Source organism: Argopecten irradians, chromosome 6 (assembly GCF_041381155.1).
Source record: "Argopecten irradians isolate NY chromosome 6, Ai_NY, whole genome shotgun sequence".
Classification (NCBI taxonomy): Eukaryota; Metazoa; Mollusca; class Bivalvia; order Pectinida; family Pectinidae; genus Argopecten; species Argopecten irradians.
The window spans coordinates 7,858,529-7,875,293 of NC_091139.1; the positions used below are offsets into that span (position 1 = coordinate 7,858,529).

A 16,765-nucleotide genomic window follows, 5' to 3' on the forward strand; every position below is an offset into this window, starting at 1 on the left:
GCTTATTTGGGAATCATGGTGGCCAAAAGTGTCACGGAAAGTGTAAGCACAGCGGACTATGCAGAGGTAAATAAAACAGTTATTGGGGTTTTAGGCAAACCTAAGGCGGCTTATTAGGGCCACTATATAATTTTCTAGCTTGTACGTACACGTCATTATCTTGTATATACAACTTAAGATCTTGTAAGTACAACGTAATACCACGAAGGTACAACTTAGTATCTTGTACGTACAGCTTATTAACTTGTACGCACACGATATTACATTGTACGTACAAGTTATTAAGGTGTACGTACAAACTATTAAGTTTTACGTTCAAGATATTAAGTTGTACGTACGAGATAAATAAAATTGCATAATGGCCTTAATACGCCGCCGTACCAACCAATATGGCGTATGTCAAGATCAACCGGAATAACAAGCCACTTCAAACCTTACTTCTCTCGTTTAATCTACAGAATGTGAACCTGGATTCTACGGTGACATGTGCAGTCTGATGTGCCCAGATAACTGTCGTTTTGGAAAATGTAATATGCAAAGCGGGCAATGTATAGGTACTGTATTTTATTCTGAGATATAGCTTTAAGGAATATTTCTTCTTAAATCTGAAGTAATTGGCTGTTTTCTTTTGTTGTCGTTGCCAGTATATTCTCTCCATTTGAAACAAATTGTATGAGGGTTCAAATAGTTTGTTTTAATTAAGTCTTTGTCTGCGATAGACTAATATAATCTCTGTTACCCCTTGGTGTGAGACAGGAGAATATCAACTCGAGGGGTAAGATTCAAAGTTGTCAAAAACGAGGCTTTGCCCAGTGTCGGGATCTGTGTAAAGGAAGAGAAGGGATATTGCATAATCATGAACATTTATAGATAAATTCGATTCAATGTAGATAAAAACTAAACACACTTTTTTTTCTATTTCAATTTTATTGTTTAATTCAAAAACATATTTTATTTGCTTTTTTAAAGTTGGCCAAAAAGATTGGGCACAATCTAATTTAAGTAAGCCTTCCCTGAACATACATGCAAATGTACATACCAAAAGGAGTTTTGTTCTATACATGTACATGAGTTAGATCTAATTAATTGATTCCGTGCACTATCTGTCAACAATTGGGAAATAGCCTCATACAGGAACTATTCACTGATTCTCATTTAAGTTATCTTGTAAATCCACTCTCACTTTGATAATATATCTCTGTGACTTACACAGACTGTTGGTGAATTGATCAATCCTCGTTTTAATGAAATAGATTATGTTCGTGCTTTTCCTTTCACAGAATGCATTTCCGGCTTTCACGGTAATGTCTGTGATCAGGCATGTCCAGATAACTGTGGAAATAGCATCTGCAGTATACAGAACGGCCAGTGTCTGAGTAAGACCATTTTATATTCATTTAAAGATATTAGCTTTGTCATTACATACACCGTTGACATTTTCCTCTGATTATATTTCTTAGGTTTGTGTTTTAGGAACGTGTCGTCAATATCATCTGACGACCAAATATGTGTATATGATTCAAAAGAGTGAGTCAGCAAAGAGGCAAATTGTTAGTTAAAATAAAGAACAGCATTGCTTATACAATCACAACTCTACTGTCGAAAGAATAAGTCAAAGTCGACTGAAACAATAGCATATCTGGAAAATCAGTTTAATAAACAGCTTAATAATCTACACATAATAAAGGCAAAACTATGTATGTGTATATGAATGTACCGAACTACTTACTGACGATTGAATGAAGCTTTTTATTGTATATATTTTATTTGATCTATTCTCATTTTGTTTTACTAGTACCATTACCAGAAAGGCAAACAGACGACACATGTTCGGTAAGTTAGGGATGTACGCTTTGTATTTTGAAAATACACAGACATATATATGAAAGTGCATAAGATATATAACAACAGTCTATACATTGTGTTTACAAAGCGATGTAAACATACGTTTAAACCATCGATGGGGGAACGGAAAATTGAAAAGGTGTTTTGTTCTTTTATTCAGTACACTGGATTGTATACAGGTTTCGCTATTCTGGGAGCTTTCCTAGGGATATCTGTTTGTTTCAATATCTGCTCGATTGTGCTTTTTCTACGACAGGCGTAAGTAAACATATTTTAAAGTAACATATCAATTAAGGATAAATAAGCTTAAATAATTTCTAAAAGTAATAGAATATATGTAACTAAGATTTATCACATGTCATATGGATATATATTATATATGTGTTGATTAAAACCTTTATTTACACTTCGTAATTATGGAAACCAAAACCGAAATGTGTTTTTTTAATTTACATTTTATTTTTACTTTTATTTTGTTTAAACATCGTAATTTAGAAAGAAGATAAAATCACCTAATGATCCACCAGAAACGTTTGGAATGCAGCAAAGTCGTAAGTCTTAAGCTTAAATTACAGATGACAAACTGGTAGTTATATACATGTAAAACGCACTTATAAAATGTAACGAACTTCAGGAGACCTGTATATGACATTCACTATACGAGAGACGTTCGTTTTAAAGAAAGTGCGAATGGAAATCAAATTGAAAATAAACATAATTTTTAATTTTGTTACACATTATTCATGTTTTGGCGGGAATTCAATTAACATAGGAAAAAACTATTCTTTTTATTAAAATATGATAATGCATATCACATGCACTGTGAAGCAAAGTCTTTACTGAAAGAGTCTTTATTGAAAGTGTTTATAAAGGGTCATAACTGATTGGCAATTTAATATTTAATTGTAAAATTGCTACATGAATGAACTAATTCGCTATGTAAAAAATTAAATAAAAATAAAAAATAATATAGTACAATTGCTGATAATACTATTCAATCATACTATTTCATGTTTTTTTGTTACAAATAAAACATTGTTCTAGCCGAACACATTATTTTAGTGATTTTCAATTATCCTTTCACTCTAGCATTACTACACATACCTTTCAGATGCATAATGGGCATAAACAAAGTAAAGTAACTATGATAATTTATAATATGTATTATTTCAACTTTCCTATCTAATGATAATGCATTTTCCAATGAACAGATTGTTTAAATGTAGTTTTTTTATATCATTTAGGTTCTGAAACCCATAACTACGAGGGATTAGATGTGGCTAAATTGGACAACGTCAAAAACATCTACGATAGTATCTAAGAATAAATGGAACAAAAAGTGTATGGGAAGGAAACTGTAATCTAAATGTCATTTGATTAACTGAATATTCATATTAATCACATATGTTTTACTGACCTGTTTTACTCTAATTGTACCTATGATTTCACCTCCAAATATGATAATGTAGCGAAGATAAATCGTCTTTATCCCATGAGGTAAGAGAAAGAGCATTGATTTATGTAATGTACATCCACATCGGCAAAAGGCTCCCTATAAAGGATTCACAGGTCTGCTAATGGATCATAGACGATTACTCTGTATGTCAAAGTTGTCATAAACGGATACATATGTAGATCAAAGAATTCTGAAACATTCTTTGGGGCAGTGAGAATAATTCAAAGAATTTGTTCGGGCAAAAACAAGAAGTCAACTGCCTACACCCTGAAAAATCGATCATGCTAAATGATCAGAAATATCTGGAAGATAAAATTAATATGAAGCAAGAATACTATGAACGTATTAATATTTTTCATAGAAAATGACGGGTGTGTTAATTTTGTTAGAGAACAACGATGTCATTTTGACGTCATCTCATTTATAAGATATTGTCATATCAATTGGACGTAACTTGTGAAGACAGATCCATCACGTCCCCAATGGCTTAGTTTTTTTATACGTTATCTAGGTTACCTGGGTATTTTTGTTCTACTGGGTTTGAATTGTAGGGTCGTTTAGTCGAAATAGTTATGCTCAATTTATCAAAACATTGGACTTTGAAAGAGAATTGAAAACATCATTTCCTTAATGTATGAAAAAATCTGTACATATTTGTAAGTTATCACATAGACTGTCTATTACATATATATCATAAATAAGAACATTTTCATTTTACAATAACGAAGTGCCATTTGTAATAAATATCACCTGTTGTCTTATTATCAGTGTAAATTTATGCATTGAGTTTATTAAGAACTAATGGCATCTCAATTACGTTGTAGTCCAATTTATCGTATGAATAGATTTTATAGCGGTATTGGGGTTGTTTTCAAAGTCATTTTGGCGTATATAACTTACGGACAAATCATCTGCAATTTTAGTTCTATAATTTTGAAGTATAGTGTTGTCAGTGCGATTAGGCTTAATACATTTTTGAAACCCCATCCTATTTATTTATCTAAAGTTTATGATGTCCAAATTAAATGTTATCTTGGTAAACTTAAAGTTTGCGTTTGTTTTCTATTTCAATGATGAATTCAATAAAAACGAACGTTTTTTTTGTCTTTTCTCACCCTGAATACATGTAGGTATCCGTTAGTAAAAATGCTAGATTACCAACCAATATTCTGTATTCAAATGAATATTTATCAATTCGAATATTATCAATTCAACATTTTTATTGTAGTCATCCAGGCACTAATATGTTTTTTCCCAAAAAACATAGATATATATTTTTTTCCATTATAACAAAGTAATAAGTTATACATACATTATATAACTGTTTCACCAAAATAATTTTTTCTGTGTTTTATATAACATCATTCCATGTTTGTTTATTTAATGTTTCTTAGTGAAAACTATTCTAAATCAATCTTTAACATTGACATTACACATGATTTCTTACCATGTTTTAATATTACATTTATTACTCCAAATTATGTGCAGGACTTGACATTAATATTGTTTTGTGCAGAGACAATTATATTTTTTAATATAAAAAGAACAATACCTGATAAATACATAGGGACACACATTATATGTACTATAATATGATTATTTTATACTGTAAAGTAATAAATATAATATAACAGGTATTTATTTATTATATATCTATTAGTAATTCTATTCTAATTTCATGGTTATTACATTTAGTTTTACAATCACTTTGCCCTATACATTACCTGAACCTAACGGACCACCTGCGATCCTTTGTTATACATATACAAATTATAAAGGTTTATGGACAATTTATTTAAAGAAGTTATAACAGAAAACTTTTACGTATATTACGTAATAAGTTAATTACTTTATTTCTAGTTATATTATTTAAATAAACATACCTTTCAGCACTGTGGCCGTAAAGCACACAGGCTTCCAGCTATAGGTGGTATCTGTCCGGTGCCTATTTTCCATGTAATTGTGTGGACACACATCCACCAGGGTGGGCGTGCACGTGCAAGGACAGTGTCATGCAGGGTCAATGTGACACACTCCACCAATCCATTCACTCACCTCTCTTACGTCATCATAACAACTTACATACACAGATTTACATGTACAGGACATTACATGACACAGGGACATGTAAATCCAGACAATACACAGCGCATGTATGTTTTAAGACCTAATATAATATCTTTTATGTACACAGTGAATTCAAACACCGCGACATTCTCCCCTGCAAAGAAAAAAAAGACTCCTTGCATTTAAATTACGCCAAAGTTAAACATTTACAGTTAAAATATTGATAAGAAAACCAATGAGCAGCACAGTATAGAATGTTATTTTTCATGAATCTACCGGAGATTAGATCATGAATTTTAGTTTTAACACGAGACGAAGTGGAGTGTTAACACTGCAAAATTCATGATATAATTTCTTGTCAATTCATGAAAAATAACATTCTATCCCCATTCTAAAAGGATTAAGGATGCAGTGATGACTTCATGTCGTATTTTCCCTTAACATATCAAAAGTTTTATCTAAAAACTCTCTAATTTTCTATTCGCCAATCAGATATCTTCTTGCATTTTGATATTCTAAACTTCCGCCAACTTCAAAGTTTCAAAACTGATCGCATTGTTGATCCTGCGATGTAATATGTGGTGTAAGACTTGCTGCATTTTCTGCCAAACTTACCGGTTTTATATTCTCAAGTCGGTAGGAAACCTTATCATATGGACGAAACGACTGAAGAAGTTTGCTCTACGATCGATTGGCCTTGATCACAAAAATTGAGATGTTTTGGAATTTACATAATGGTTTTTTTCTGAATAAAGGTAAGAACATTCATAATATCCGGTCAGTTATGTATAGAAGCTTTAGAGTGGTGATCAGGATCTGCTTTACTGTGTCCAGTTTGTTAACCGAACCCCCGATAGGACTATTTTGAAGAACTGACCGAGATCAAATTTTATGTATGCTAAAATAAATAAAATCATTTAACATATCGCAAATACTTGAAAACAGTTCCGGCACCAGGTTATATTAAGTGAACAATAAACAAACAAATCCTTAAATGATCAATATTCGGATCAACTCAATCCAACCTACGTAATAGACACAATAGAATACCACAAGGTATACAAATGAACCAGTATTGACAGCTTACTACATTTAATACTGTAACAAAGAAATGGTAACAACATTACGTATACATTGTAAGCCTAAATAATACAAAAATGCACAAATAATTACGATACGAATACCCATACATCATATTTTGATATCATTTTTTGTCAGATATAAAAGTTGGTTAATGGTAGGAATATTAAAGAACTAAAGCATTTAGATATGTGTAAAAGACATGAAACACGTCGGCATGATAATGGTTACATATATTATGAATAGCCGATTATATTCGCGTTTAAATGCTATTGTCACAAGGAAATGTCTATAGTCTATATGCGTGAATACCTATGTTAGCCGGGTACTTGACCTTATGAACTTCCTAGTTGGAGAACTAAAACTACAAAAATGATCAAGATTCCCTGCTACCTATAAGACATGGGTTTTAACGAGTATACTTTTGTCATCTGGTCAGTCGTGTTGATGTCAGCAGTGGTCAACGCAGCAGGTAAGTTAAAAAGTTATTTTTTTTATTTGTTTAATATATAATTCGATATCTTATTTTGATAGAATAACGCGCTGAAACAATGGTGTTCGTAAGTATTGCAAGGGTAGGTTAATTGACAAACACAATTTAACTATGGTAAAGATGTCTTTATTTCAGTGATACAAGAATAACTTATAAGTTATACAAGTACTCTCTTACCATCGTTTACTTGCCAGCAGTGCAAATATTTATAAATATAGAGTTTTGAGGCGTCCGCGGTCCAGCCCCGGTTGCAGCGGATTCAAGTACCCAAAATGGTATACCTCTCAAATTTGATTTGATAAATTGATGCTTACACGTGATTAACAAATGGTTGTTGCGCGACGTCGTTTCCCGGATTTTTTGCCATCCCGGATTTTTTGCCATAATTTCATTATCTTCATATTTAAATAGCGATAATTAGCAACAGGAAAGAATATTACATATGCAAATTGTAACAGTTACTATAAGCACCTTATTGTTTGTTAAGGAACAGTCAGTTTAGATTGTAATATAAAACATTCTGCTGCAACTGCATTAAAAGTGTACCAATTCTGGTAGCGTCACGTTAAATATTACTTAAGGACAATTAGAGAGAATAATTACTCATTATCTTAACGACGATAAACCATTTACAGGTTAACATATTAAACTGGTTATAGACTTCAAGCATATATTATACCATGTATAATTTACACACTATATATTACAATATTACTTACATTTAATAACGGTTAACTATTAATAGTACATATCATAATGCACTTGTGTGTGACACAGAGCAATTAGACAGGGACACTGATTATATACTCGTACAGATACCGAATTACATCCCATTTACTAATATTACATGGATAACAAATATACATCGGGCTGCGTTACGGATCGGAATCATTATTATAACTAATATGTAAACTTAATGGTACACCTGATGGCAAATAACCTATTTCTTGATAACGGATCCGATTATATAACTATATTTTAATTCTTTATGTGTATGGAATGAAATTAATCTTAGCACAGACATTTTTTTATCAGAAGCACCTACAATTTATTGTAAGTATAAACTGTCAATAATCCATATTGCACAATTTCTTAGAGCACAGTTTGCGCATGAATCGGGCCACTTGTCTTAGTGACCAGTAGGTATACAAGTATTCTCGTACCATTGTTTAGATGTCTTTATTCCAAGTGACACAAGAAACAATGTATTAGGTATACAAGTATTCTCGTTACCATTGTTTAGATGTCTTTATTCCAGTGACACAAGAAACAATGTATTAGATATACAAGTATTCTCGTACCATTGTTTAGATGTCTTTATTCCAGTGACACAAGAACAATGTATTAGGTATACAAGTATTCTCGTACCATTGTTTAGATGTCTTTATTCCAGTGACACAAGAAACAATGTATTAGGTATACAAGTATTCTCGTACCATTGTTTAGATGTCTTTATTCCAGTGACACAAGAGAACAATGTATTAGATATACAAGTATTCTCGTTACCATTGTTTAGATGTCTTTATTCAGTGAACAAGAACAATGTATTAGATATACAAGTATTCTCGTACCATTGTTTAGATGTATCTTTATTCCAGTGACACAAGAACAATGTATTAGGATATACAAGTATTCTCGTACCATTGTTTAGATGTCTTTATTCCAGTGACACAAGAACAAATGTATTAGATATACAAGTATTCTCGTACCATTGTTTAGATGTCGTTATTCCAGTGACACAAGAACAATGTATTAGGTATACAAGTATTCTCGTACCATTGTTTAGATGTCTTTATTCAGTGACACAAGAACAATGTATTAGGTATACAAGTATTCTCGTACCATTTGTTTAGATGTCTTTATTCCAGTGACACAAGAACAATGTATTAGATATACAAGTATTCTCGTACCATTGTTTAGATGTCTTTATTCCAGTGACACAAGAACAATGTATTAGGTATACAAGTATTCTCGTACCATTGTTTAGATGTCTTTATTAATTCCAGTGACACAAGAACAATGTATTAGGTATACAAGTATTCTCGTACCATTGTTTAGATGTCTTTATTCCAGTGACACAAGAACAATGTATTAGGATATACAAGTATTCTCGTACCATTGTTTAGATGTCTTTATTCCAGTGACACAAGAACAATGTATAGGATATACAAGTATTCTCGTACCATTGTTTAGATGTCTTTATTCAAGTGACACAAGAACAATGTATTAGGATATTACAAGTATTCTCGTACCATTGTTTAGATGTCTTTATTCCAGTGACACAAGAACAATGTATTAGGTATACAAGTATTCTCGTACCATTGTTTAGATGTCTTTATTCCAGTGATACAAGAACAATGTATTAGGTATACAAGTATTCTCGTACCATTGTTTAGATGTCTTTATTCAGTGATACAAGAACAATGTATTAGGTATACAAGTATTCTCGTACCATTGTTTAGATGTCTTTATTCCAGTGACACAAGAACAATGTATTAGGTATACAAGTATTCTCGTACCATTGTTTAGATGTCTTTATTCCAGTGACACAAGAACAATGTATTAGATATACAAGTATTCTCGTACCATTGTTTAGATGTCTTTATTCCAGTGACACAAGAACAATGTATTAGGTATACAAGTATTCTCGTACCATTGTTTAGATGTCTTTATTCAGTGACACAAGAACAATGTATTGTATACAAGTATTCTCGTACCATTGTTTAGATGTCTTTATTCCAGTGATACAAGAACAATGTATTAGATATACAAGTATTCTCGTACCATTGTTTAGATGTCGTCTTATTCCAGTGACACAAGAACAATGTATTAGTATACAAGTATTCTCGTACCATTGTTTAGATGTCTTTATTCCAGTGACACAAGAACAATGTATTATATACAAGTATTCTCGTACCATTGTTTAGATGTCTTTATTCCAGTGACACAAGAACAATGTATTAGGTATACAAGTATTCTCGTACCATTGTGTTTAGATGTCTTTATTCCAGTGACACAAGAACAATGTATTAGGTATACAAGTATTCTCGTACCATTGTTTAGATGTCTTTATTCCAGTGACACAAGAACAATGTATTAGGTATACAAGTATTCTCGTACCATTGTTTAGATGTCTTTATTCAGTGACACAAGAACAATGTATTAGGTATACAAGTATTCTCGTACCATTGTTTAGATGTCTTTATTCAAGTGATACAAGAACAATGTATTAGGTATACAAGTATTCTCGTACCATTGTTTAGATGTCTTTATTCCAGTGACACAAGAACAATGTATTAGGTATACAAGTATTCTCGTACCATTGTTTAGATGTCTTTATTCCAGTGACACAAGAACAATGTATTAGGTATACAAGTATTCTCGTACCATTGTTTAGATGTCTTTATTCCAGTGACACAAAAACAATGTATTAGATATACAAGTATTCTCGTACCATTGTTTAGATGTCTTTATTCCAGTGACACAAGAACAATGTATTAGGTATACAAGTATTCTCGTACCATTGTTTAGATGTCTTTATTCAAGTGATACAAGAACAATGTATTAGGTATACAAGTATTCTCGTACCATTGTTTAGATGTCTTTATTCCAGTGACACAAGAACAATGTATTAGGTATACAAGTATTCTCGTACCATTGTTTAGATGTCTTTATTCCAGTGACACAAGAACAATGTATAAGATATACAAGTATTCTCGTACCATTGTTTAGATGTCTTTATTCCAGTGACACAAGAACAATGTATTAGGTATACAAGTATTCTCGTACCATTGTTTAGATGTCTTTATTCCAGTGACACAAGAACAATGTATTAGGTATACAAGTATTCTCGTACCATTGTTTAGATGTCTTTATTCCAGTGACACAAGAACAATGTATTAGGTATACAAGTATTCTCGTACCATTGTTTAGATGTCTTTATTCCAGTGACACAAGAACAATGTATTAGATATACAAGTATTCTCGTACCATTGTTTAGATGTCTTTATTCCAGTGACACAAGAACAATGTATTAGATATACAAGTATTCTCGTACCATTGTTTAGATGTCTTTATTCAGTGACACAAGAACAATGTATTAGATATACAAGTATTCTCGTACCATTGTTTAGATGTCTTTATTCCAGTGACAAACATGATGTATAATTTCGTACAATGTCTTTAAGTGATACAAGAACAATGTATTAGGTATACAAGTATTCTCGTACCATTGTTTAGATGTCTTTATTCCAGTGACACAAGAACAATGTATTAGGTATACAAGTATTCTCGTACCATTGTTTAGATGTCTTTATTCTTCCAGTGACACAAGAACAATGTATTAGGTATACAAGTATTCTCGTACCATTGTTTAGATGTCTTTATTCCAGTGACACAAGAACAATGTATTAGGTATACAAGTATTCTCGTACCATTGTTTAGATGTCTTTATTCCAGTGACACAAGAACAATGTATAAGATATACAAGTATTCTCGTACCATTGTTTAGATGTCTTTATTCCAGTGATACAAGAACAATGTATTAGGTATACAAGTATTCTCGTACCATTGTTTAGATGTCTTTATTCCAGTGACACAAGAACAATGTATTAGATATACAAGTATTCTCGTACCATTGTTTAGATGTCTTTATTCCAGTGACACAAGAACAATGTATTAGATATACAAGTATTCTCGTACCATTGTTTAGATGTCTTTATTCAAGTGACACAAGAACAATGTATTAGGTATACAAGTATTCTCGTACCATTGTTTAGATGTCTTTATTCAAGTGACACAAGAACAATGTATTAGGTATACAAGTATTCTCGTACCATTGTTTAGATGTCTTTATTCCAGTGACACAAGAACAATGTATAGATATACAAGTATTCTCGTACCATTGTTTAGATGTCTTTATTCAAGTGACACAAGAACAATGTATTAGGTATACAAGTATTCTCGTACCATTGTTTAGATGTCTTTATTCAAGTGTATACAGAACACAAGAACAATGTATTAGTATACAAGTATTCTCGTACCATTGTTTAGATGTCTTTATTCCAGTGATACAAGAACAATGTATTAGGTATACAAGTATTCTCGTACCATTGTTTAGATGTCTTTATTCCAGTGACACAAGAACAATGTATTAGGTATACAAGTATTCTCGTACCATTGTTTAGATGTCTTTATTCCAGTGACACAAGAACAATGTATTAGTATACAAGTATTCTCGTACCATTGTTTAGATGTCTTTTCAGTGACACAGAACTATTATATCATTGTTTTCTCGTACCATTGTTTAGATGTCTTTATTCTTAAGTGACACAAGAACAATGTATTAGGTATACAAGTATTCTCGTACCATTGTTTAGATGTCTTTATTCCAGTGACACAAGAACAATGTATTAGGTATACAAGTATTCTCGTACCATTGTTTAGATGTCTTTATTCCAGTGACACAAGAACAATGTATTAGATATACAAGTATTCTCGTACCATTGTTTAGATGTCTTTATTCAAGTGACACAAGAACAATGTATAAGATATACAAGTATTCTCGTACCATTGTTTAGATGTCTTTATTCAAGTGACACAAGAACAATGTATTAGTATATACAAGTATTCTCGTACCATTGTTTAGATGTCTTTATTCAAGTGACACAAGAACAATGTATTAGATATACAAGTATTCTCGTACCATTGTTTAGATGTCGTTATTCAGTGACACAAGAACAATGTATTAGATATACAAGTATTCTCGTACCATTGTTTAGATGTCTTTATTCCAGTGACACAAGAACAATGTATTAGATATACAAGTATTCTCGTACCATTGTTTAGATGTCTTTATTCCAGTGACACAAGAACAATGTATAGTATACAAGTATTCTCGTACCATTGTTTAGATGTGTTATTCCAGTGATACAAGAACAATGTTTTGTTGGGGTTGTTGCATGACGTCATTTCCCGAATTTTTTCAACAATTCCATTACTTTCATATTTAAATAGAGTTAATTAACAACAGGGAAGGATATGACACATATATCACAGTACCTATAAACACATTATTTTTTTTTGTTCAGGAATAGTATTGCTAGTTTTTAAAAATATTAATAACATAAGGAAACATATACAGATGGCCTAAGTTGAGGTTACAATACCAAACAAATGCCAGATTTCCTGCGTAAACTATATTTACAGTGAAGATTCGTTTCGCTGTTTTACCGTCTGGCTCAGCGATAGTCAACTAACGCTCGGTAGTTAGGACGACGGCGGGAAATATAATACGACCCGCGTTATGAAAATTAACGTTTAATTTACATTATTTCAAATGTGCAAAGGGTGATGACAGGCCTAGTATTAACAGTAAGCTAACAATTTTTTGGAATCTACAAAATTATCAATCTCGTTTTGCATTCCAATTTTGAAAATTAAAAACCGTTTCGGAAAGGTAGTGGGCCTTTAAAAAGAAAACGAAAAAAATCAATAGTATAAGTGCAAGAATAAATAAACTAAACTAAATGTATAGGTACTGTACTGTACTGCGTTTTTCTTACTGGTAGGACGATTGATAAAATATGTCGACACTTTCAGGTTGATGGTGTATGCACAAAGTGATGCAAATGATATATAAGTTTTTACGTATGATGCAAATGATATATAAGTTTTTTACGTATTTGCCTGATGTATTCACATTACCAGAGACACATATATTTCTTTGAGAAAATGAAAAAAGGTGTTATCAAATCAAAGCTTCTGAAGATCAGCAGGATTGTTGAAGTTATGCAAAATACACCTATAAATCTTTGATGTTTTCTATGAAACTGTCCATTAGTTAAAAAAAGCCACAAGGACTGAAAAGCATAAAAATCGTGTTCAATTTCACCTTTGCATGTCACACTCATAACAATGTCTTACCGACTTAAATTGCTAACCCTGCTGTAGTCGAATAAAAAGCTGTCCCATTTGGTTTTTTCAGAAGTCAAAGATCAAATGATGAAACGTGATTTTTTTATTGTTGAAGTCCTAGTTTAATATTACAGTGGAAATTGTTTTTTCTCAGTTTTTATTCATTTCAGTTCAGAAAAAAGATGGAAATCTGAAGAAGTAGGTCACAGTGAACTAGTAAACAAGTTTTATCTTAGCATTAAATACTAAATTATTTTTGATGAAAATTAGAGATTGATGTTCAGTGCTGTATGTAAATGTAGACATGGCCTGTTTAAAATAATTTCATACTAGAATCACATAGGTTTGGTGACGAGGATTAATAAGATTACATTCAATTGATGGTATCGTCTGTTAACTAAGCATTTTCTCTTTCCCTATAATTAAAACACGTTTTCAGTTATTTTATTTTGATTTCAGGTAAGCTCAAGTAACACCTACACTGACAATAGGATATTAGAAATATGTCCTACATTCTAGGTCAAATTTAGGTCACGACACCATATTATTCACGTAGCTTTAGTGGAGTAAAAATTCATCTAAATGCACATCGGAGAAACAAAGTATTTCCCTATCAAAATAGGCAGTTAGATTTCCCATCGTCGACGCATATCAACATTAGTTGGCTACAAATATGTAAATAATTGTAATTTAAATACTTATAAAACACTTGTTCTGTTTACAGTAAACCTTGCCACTGGTGATGTTGTAACAAATCAAAGTTCTACTTATACGATAATCACTGGATGGGTCAGTTCTAAAGCCGTGGACGGATGTACCTCACAGATGATAGCCACTAGCTGTTGTACACACACGGACGTGGGCCATAAGGAAGTCTGGTGGCAGGTAGATCTACGGCAACAGTCCGTCATAGAAAGGGTGAAAATCTTGTACAGACGTAAGTCTTATCACAGAACAAGTGTTTTATTTCAAACATCAGTTTTTAATATAATGGACATCGTATAACTGTAGCTTCAGCTAACGGCATATCTTTGCGATCAAGGGAACGGGAAAACTCATCGAAACAGTAAACAGAATAACTGTGCCATCTAGTATTTATATTAATCTTTTCTGTATATAAATTAAGCACATGAACAATGACGTTACAGTATTCATAGATAAATAGTATTCACTTGATATCAGTCAAAACAAGTACCCATGCCTACAGTGTTGTGACATGGTTTTATCTATGCATATTATTTTTCCATTCGTTATTCTCTTTCGGGCTGAAAATATGGAGGAAGTAATGGTGATGGGAAATTGGGGAAACAAATAAAATCATATTAGTTGTACTGGGATTAGGAGCCATCGGAAAACAGGCCACGGACGCACACACTTAACTGGCAATCATCGCATAAATTCGAAGGCTTTTCAACAATATGGTTTCCTTTTATAACAATGGACTCGTCTGTAATCTAATTTACTTTATTTTGTCTCATTTTCGGCATTACGTATAGGCAAAACTATAGCTGATAGTTCGGAACGGCAATCGCACGAATTGAGTCTAGGTAATATATATTTTTAGTTTCGTTTTCCATATGAATACTATATCATTTTTATATGAACGTCATTGTTTATGATCGTATAACAACTGAACACTTCCATTTTGTTGTGATGCAATTTTTAGTCTAATAGATTGAAACTGTTTAGTCTCTTAGATTTAAGATATGTATGTATATACAATAGTCCGATAGTACCAATTTTACGACAAAAACAATATTAACCTTATATAGGGATTTTAACTCGTACCTGTATCACAAATTCGCCCATCGCGCACATTTCTACTCCGCTGATCGATAATCTGTATTCAAGTGCTTTCATTTAAGCAGTTATGCAACTATTTTTTTAACCTTCATTGGGATATGAAAGAAATATGGTTTGTTAACTGTGTGAATCCGCGTACCGGAATCTCACAAAAGTTTGCAAACAAAATTTCTTTCATATCCGATGAAGTTAAAAAGAAGTTACATTAATGCTTATAATAAATTTTCAGACTACTTGATAACAAAATATACGTTTAAATGTATTTCTATTGAGTTTCCGAAGGAATTTTTTCTAAATCAATACTCAACGTCGACGTCTCTATTGTGACGTCATGATAACGTCGAGTGTTTGCGCCAGTCTTGGATATTTTCTTCATAGAAAAAACAATATGCCAATCAGAAAGTCGGATTTTGTATAGAAACAAATAGAACTTCTTTATATCAAATTTAACATTTATTCGTGTTACCTACCTCACAAAAATGGATTTATTTGTCATCATACTTATATGATTGTATTCTTTGTCGAATTCCTTCATTCGCAATGATAATGTTTAACTTATCATAATATTACCTAAATATGCATTTCTCTTTTAGACTGTGCCGTGTTTTATCGATATAACATAATTTCCACTTCTGCTCATGGACGTCCACAAAGGAAATGTTACACTTTCTTCCTGCCTAATTCCCAATAATGATTTACGACATTAAGCTTCTAAATTAAATATATTTACGAATTCAGAATATAATATAATCCGTGATTCCAGTGGAACCCAGTTGAACAATAATTCTGTATTTGTGTGTTAATAAACCAATTTTTAAACAATTAGTTTGTGATTCTTTAAACTTTACTATAATAATTATTTATTAATAAATATCAAATTATCATATAATTAGTAAATATATAAAATTATACACAAGTTCAGACAATATCAGATAGGATTATTTTGGCCTGTGCATCAATAATGCACATGGACATTTGGTCAAACCGACTAACTGTTTGTCATTCTTATTGAAATGTTGTGCTTCATATGTATTTATTTCCCATACCTTAGTCTAAAAATTGCTATATCTGTATTAAGTTTGTAATGTATGTGTTTGTGATTGTGT

The 16,765-nt window shown here is 31.8% G+C and overlaps 2 protein-coding genes across 5 annotated transcripts in view; both read left to right on the forward strand.

Annotated features, from left to right (window-relative positions):
* Positions 1-376: 376 nt before the first annotated feature.
* On the forward strand, positions 377-4,282 carry LOC138324868 (uncharacterized). Of its 2 annotated transcripts, XM_069270083.1 has the most exons (6): positions 378-554; positions 1,281-1,376; positions 1,796-1,833; positions 2,006-2,103; positions 2,341-2,396; positions 3,090-4,282. In XM_069270083.1, the coding sequence occupies exons 1-6, from the start codon at positions 485-487 to the stop codon at positions 3,164-3,166; spliced, it is 435 nt and encodes a 144-aa protein (XP_069126184.1). In that variant the 5' UTR covers positions 378-484; the 3' UTR covers positions 3,167-4,282. The 2 variants fall into 2 exon arrangements, with proteins under 2 accessions (XP_069126185.1, XP_069126184.1); XM_069270084.1 differs by lacking the exon at positions 1,281-1,376 and having other exon boundaries at positions 377-554.
* Positions 4,283-6,764: 2,482 nt separating this feature from the next.
* The window catches only part of LOC138324869 (scavenger receptor class F member 1-like), a 28,673-nt gene continuing 18,672 nt past the window's right edge, over positions 6,765-16,765 (forward strand). For 2 of the 3 annotated variants that reach the window (XM_069270085.1, XM_069270086.1), the window contains exons 1-2: positions 6,767-6,920; positions 14,581-14,793. In XM_069270085.1, coding sequence (XP_069126186.1) covers positions 6,851-6,920; positions 14,581-14,793 — 283 coding nt within the window. In that variant the 5' untranslated portion in view covers positions 6,767-6,850. Of the gene's footprint in view, positions 6,921-14,580; positions 14,794-16,765 lie in introns of all 3 variants that reach the window. The other variant, XM_069270087.1, reaches the window with a different exon arrangement.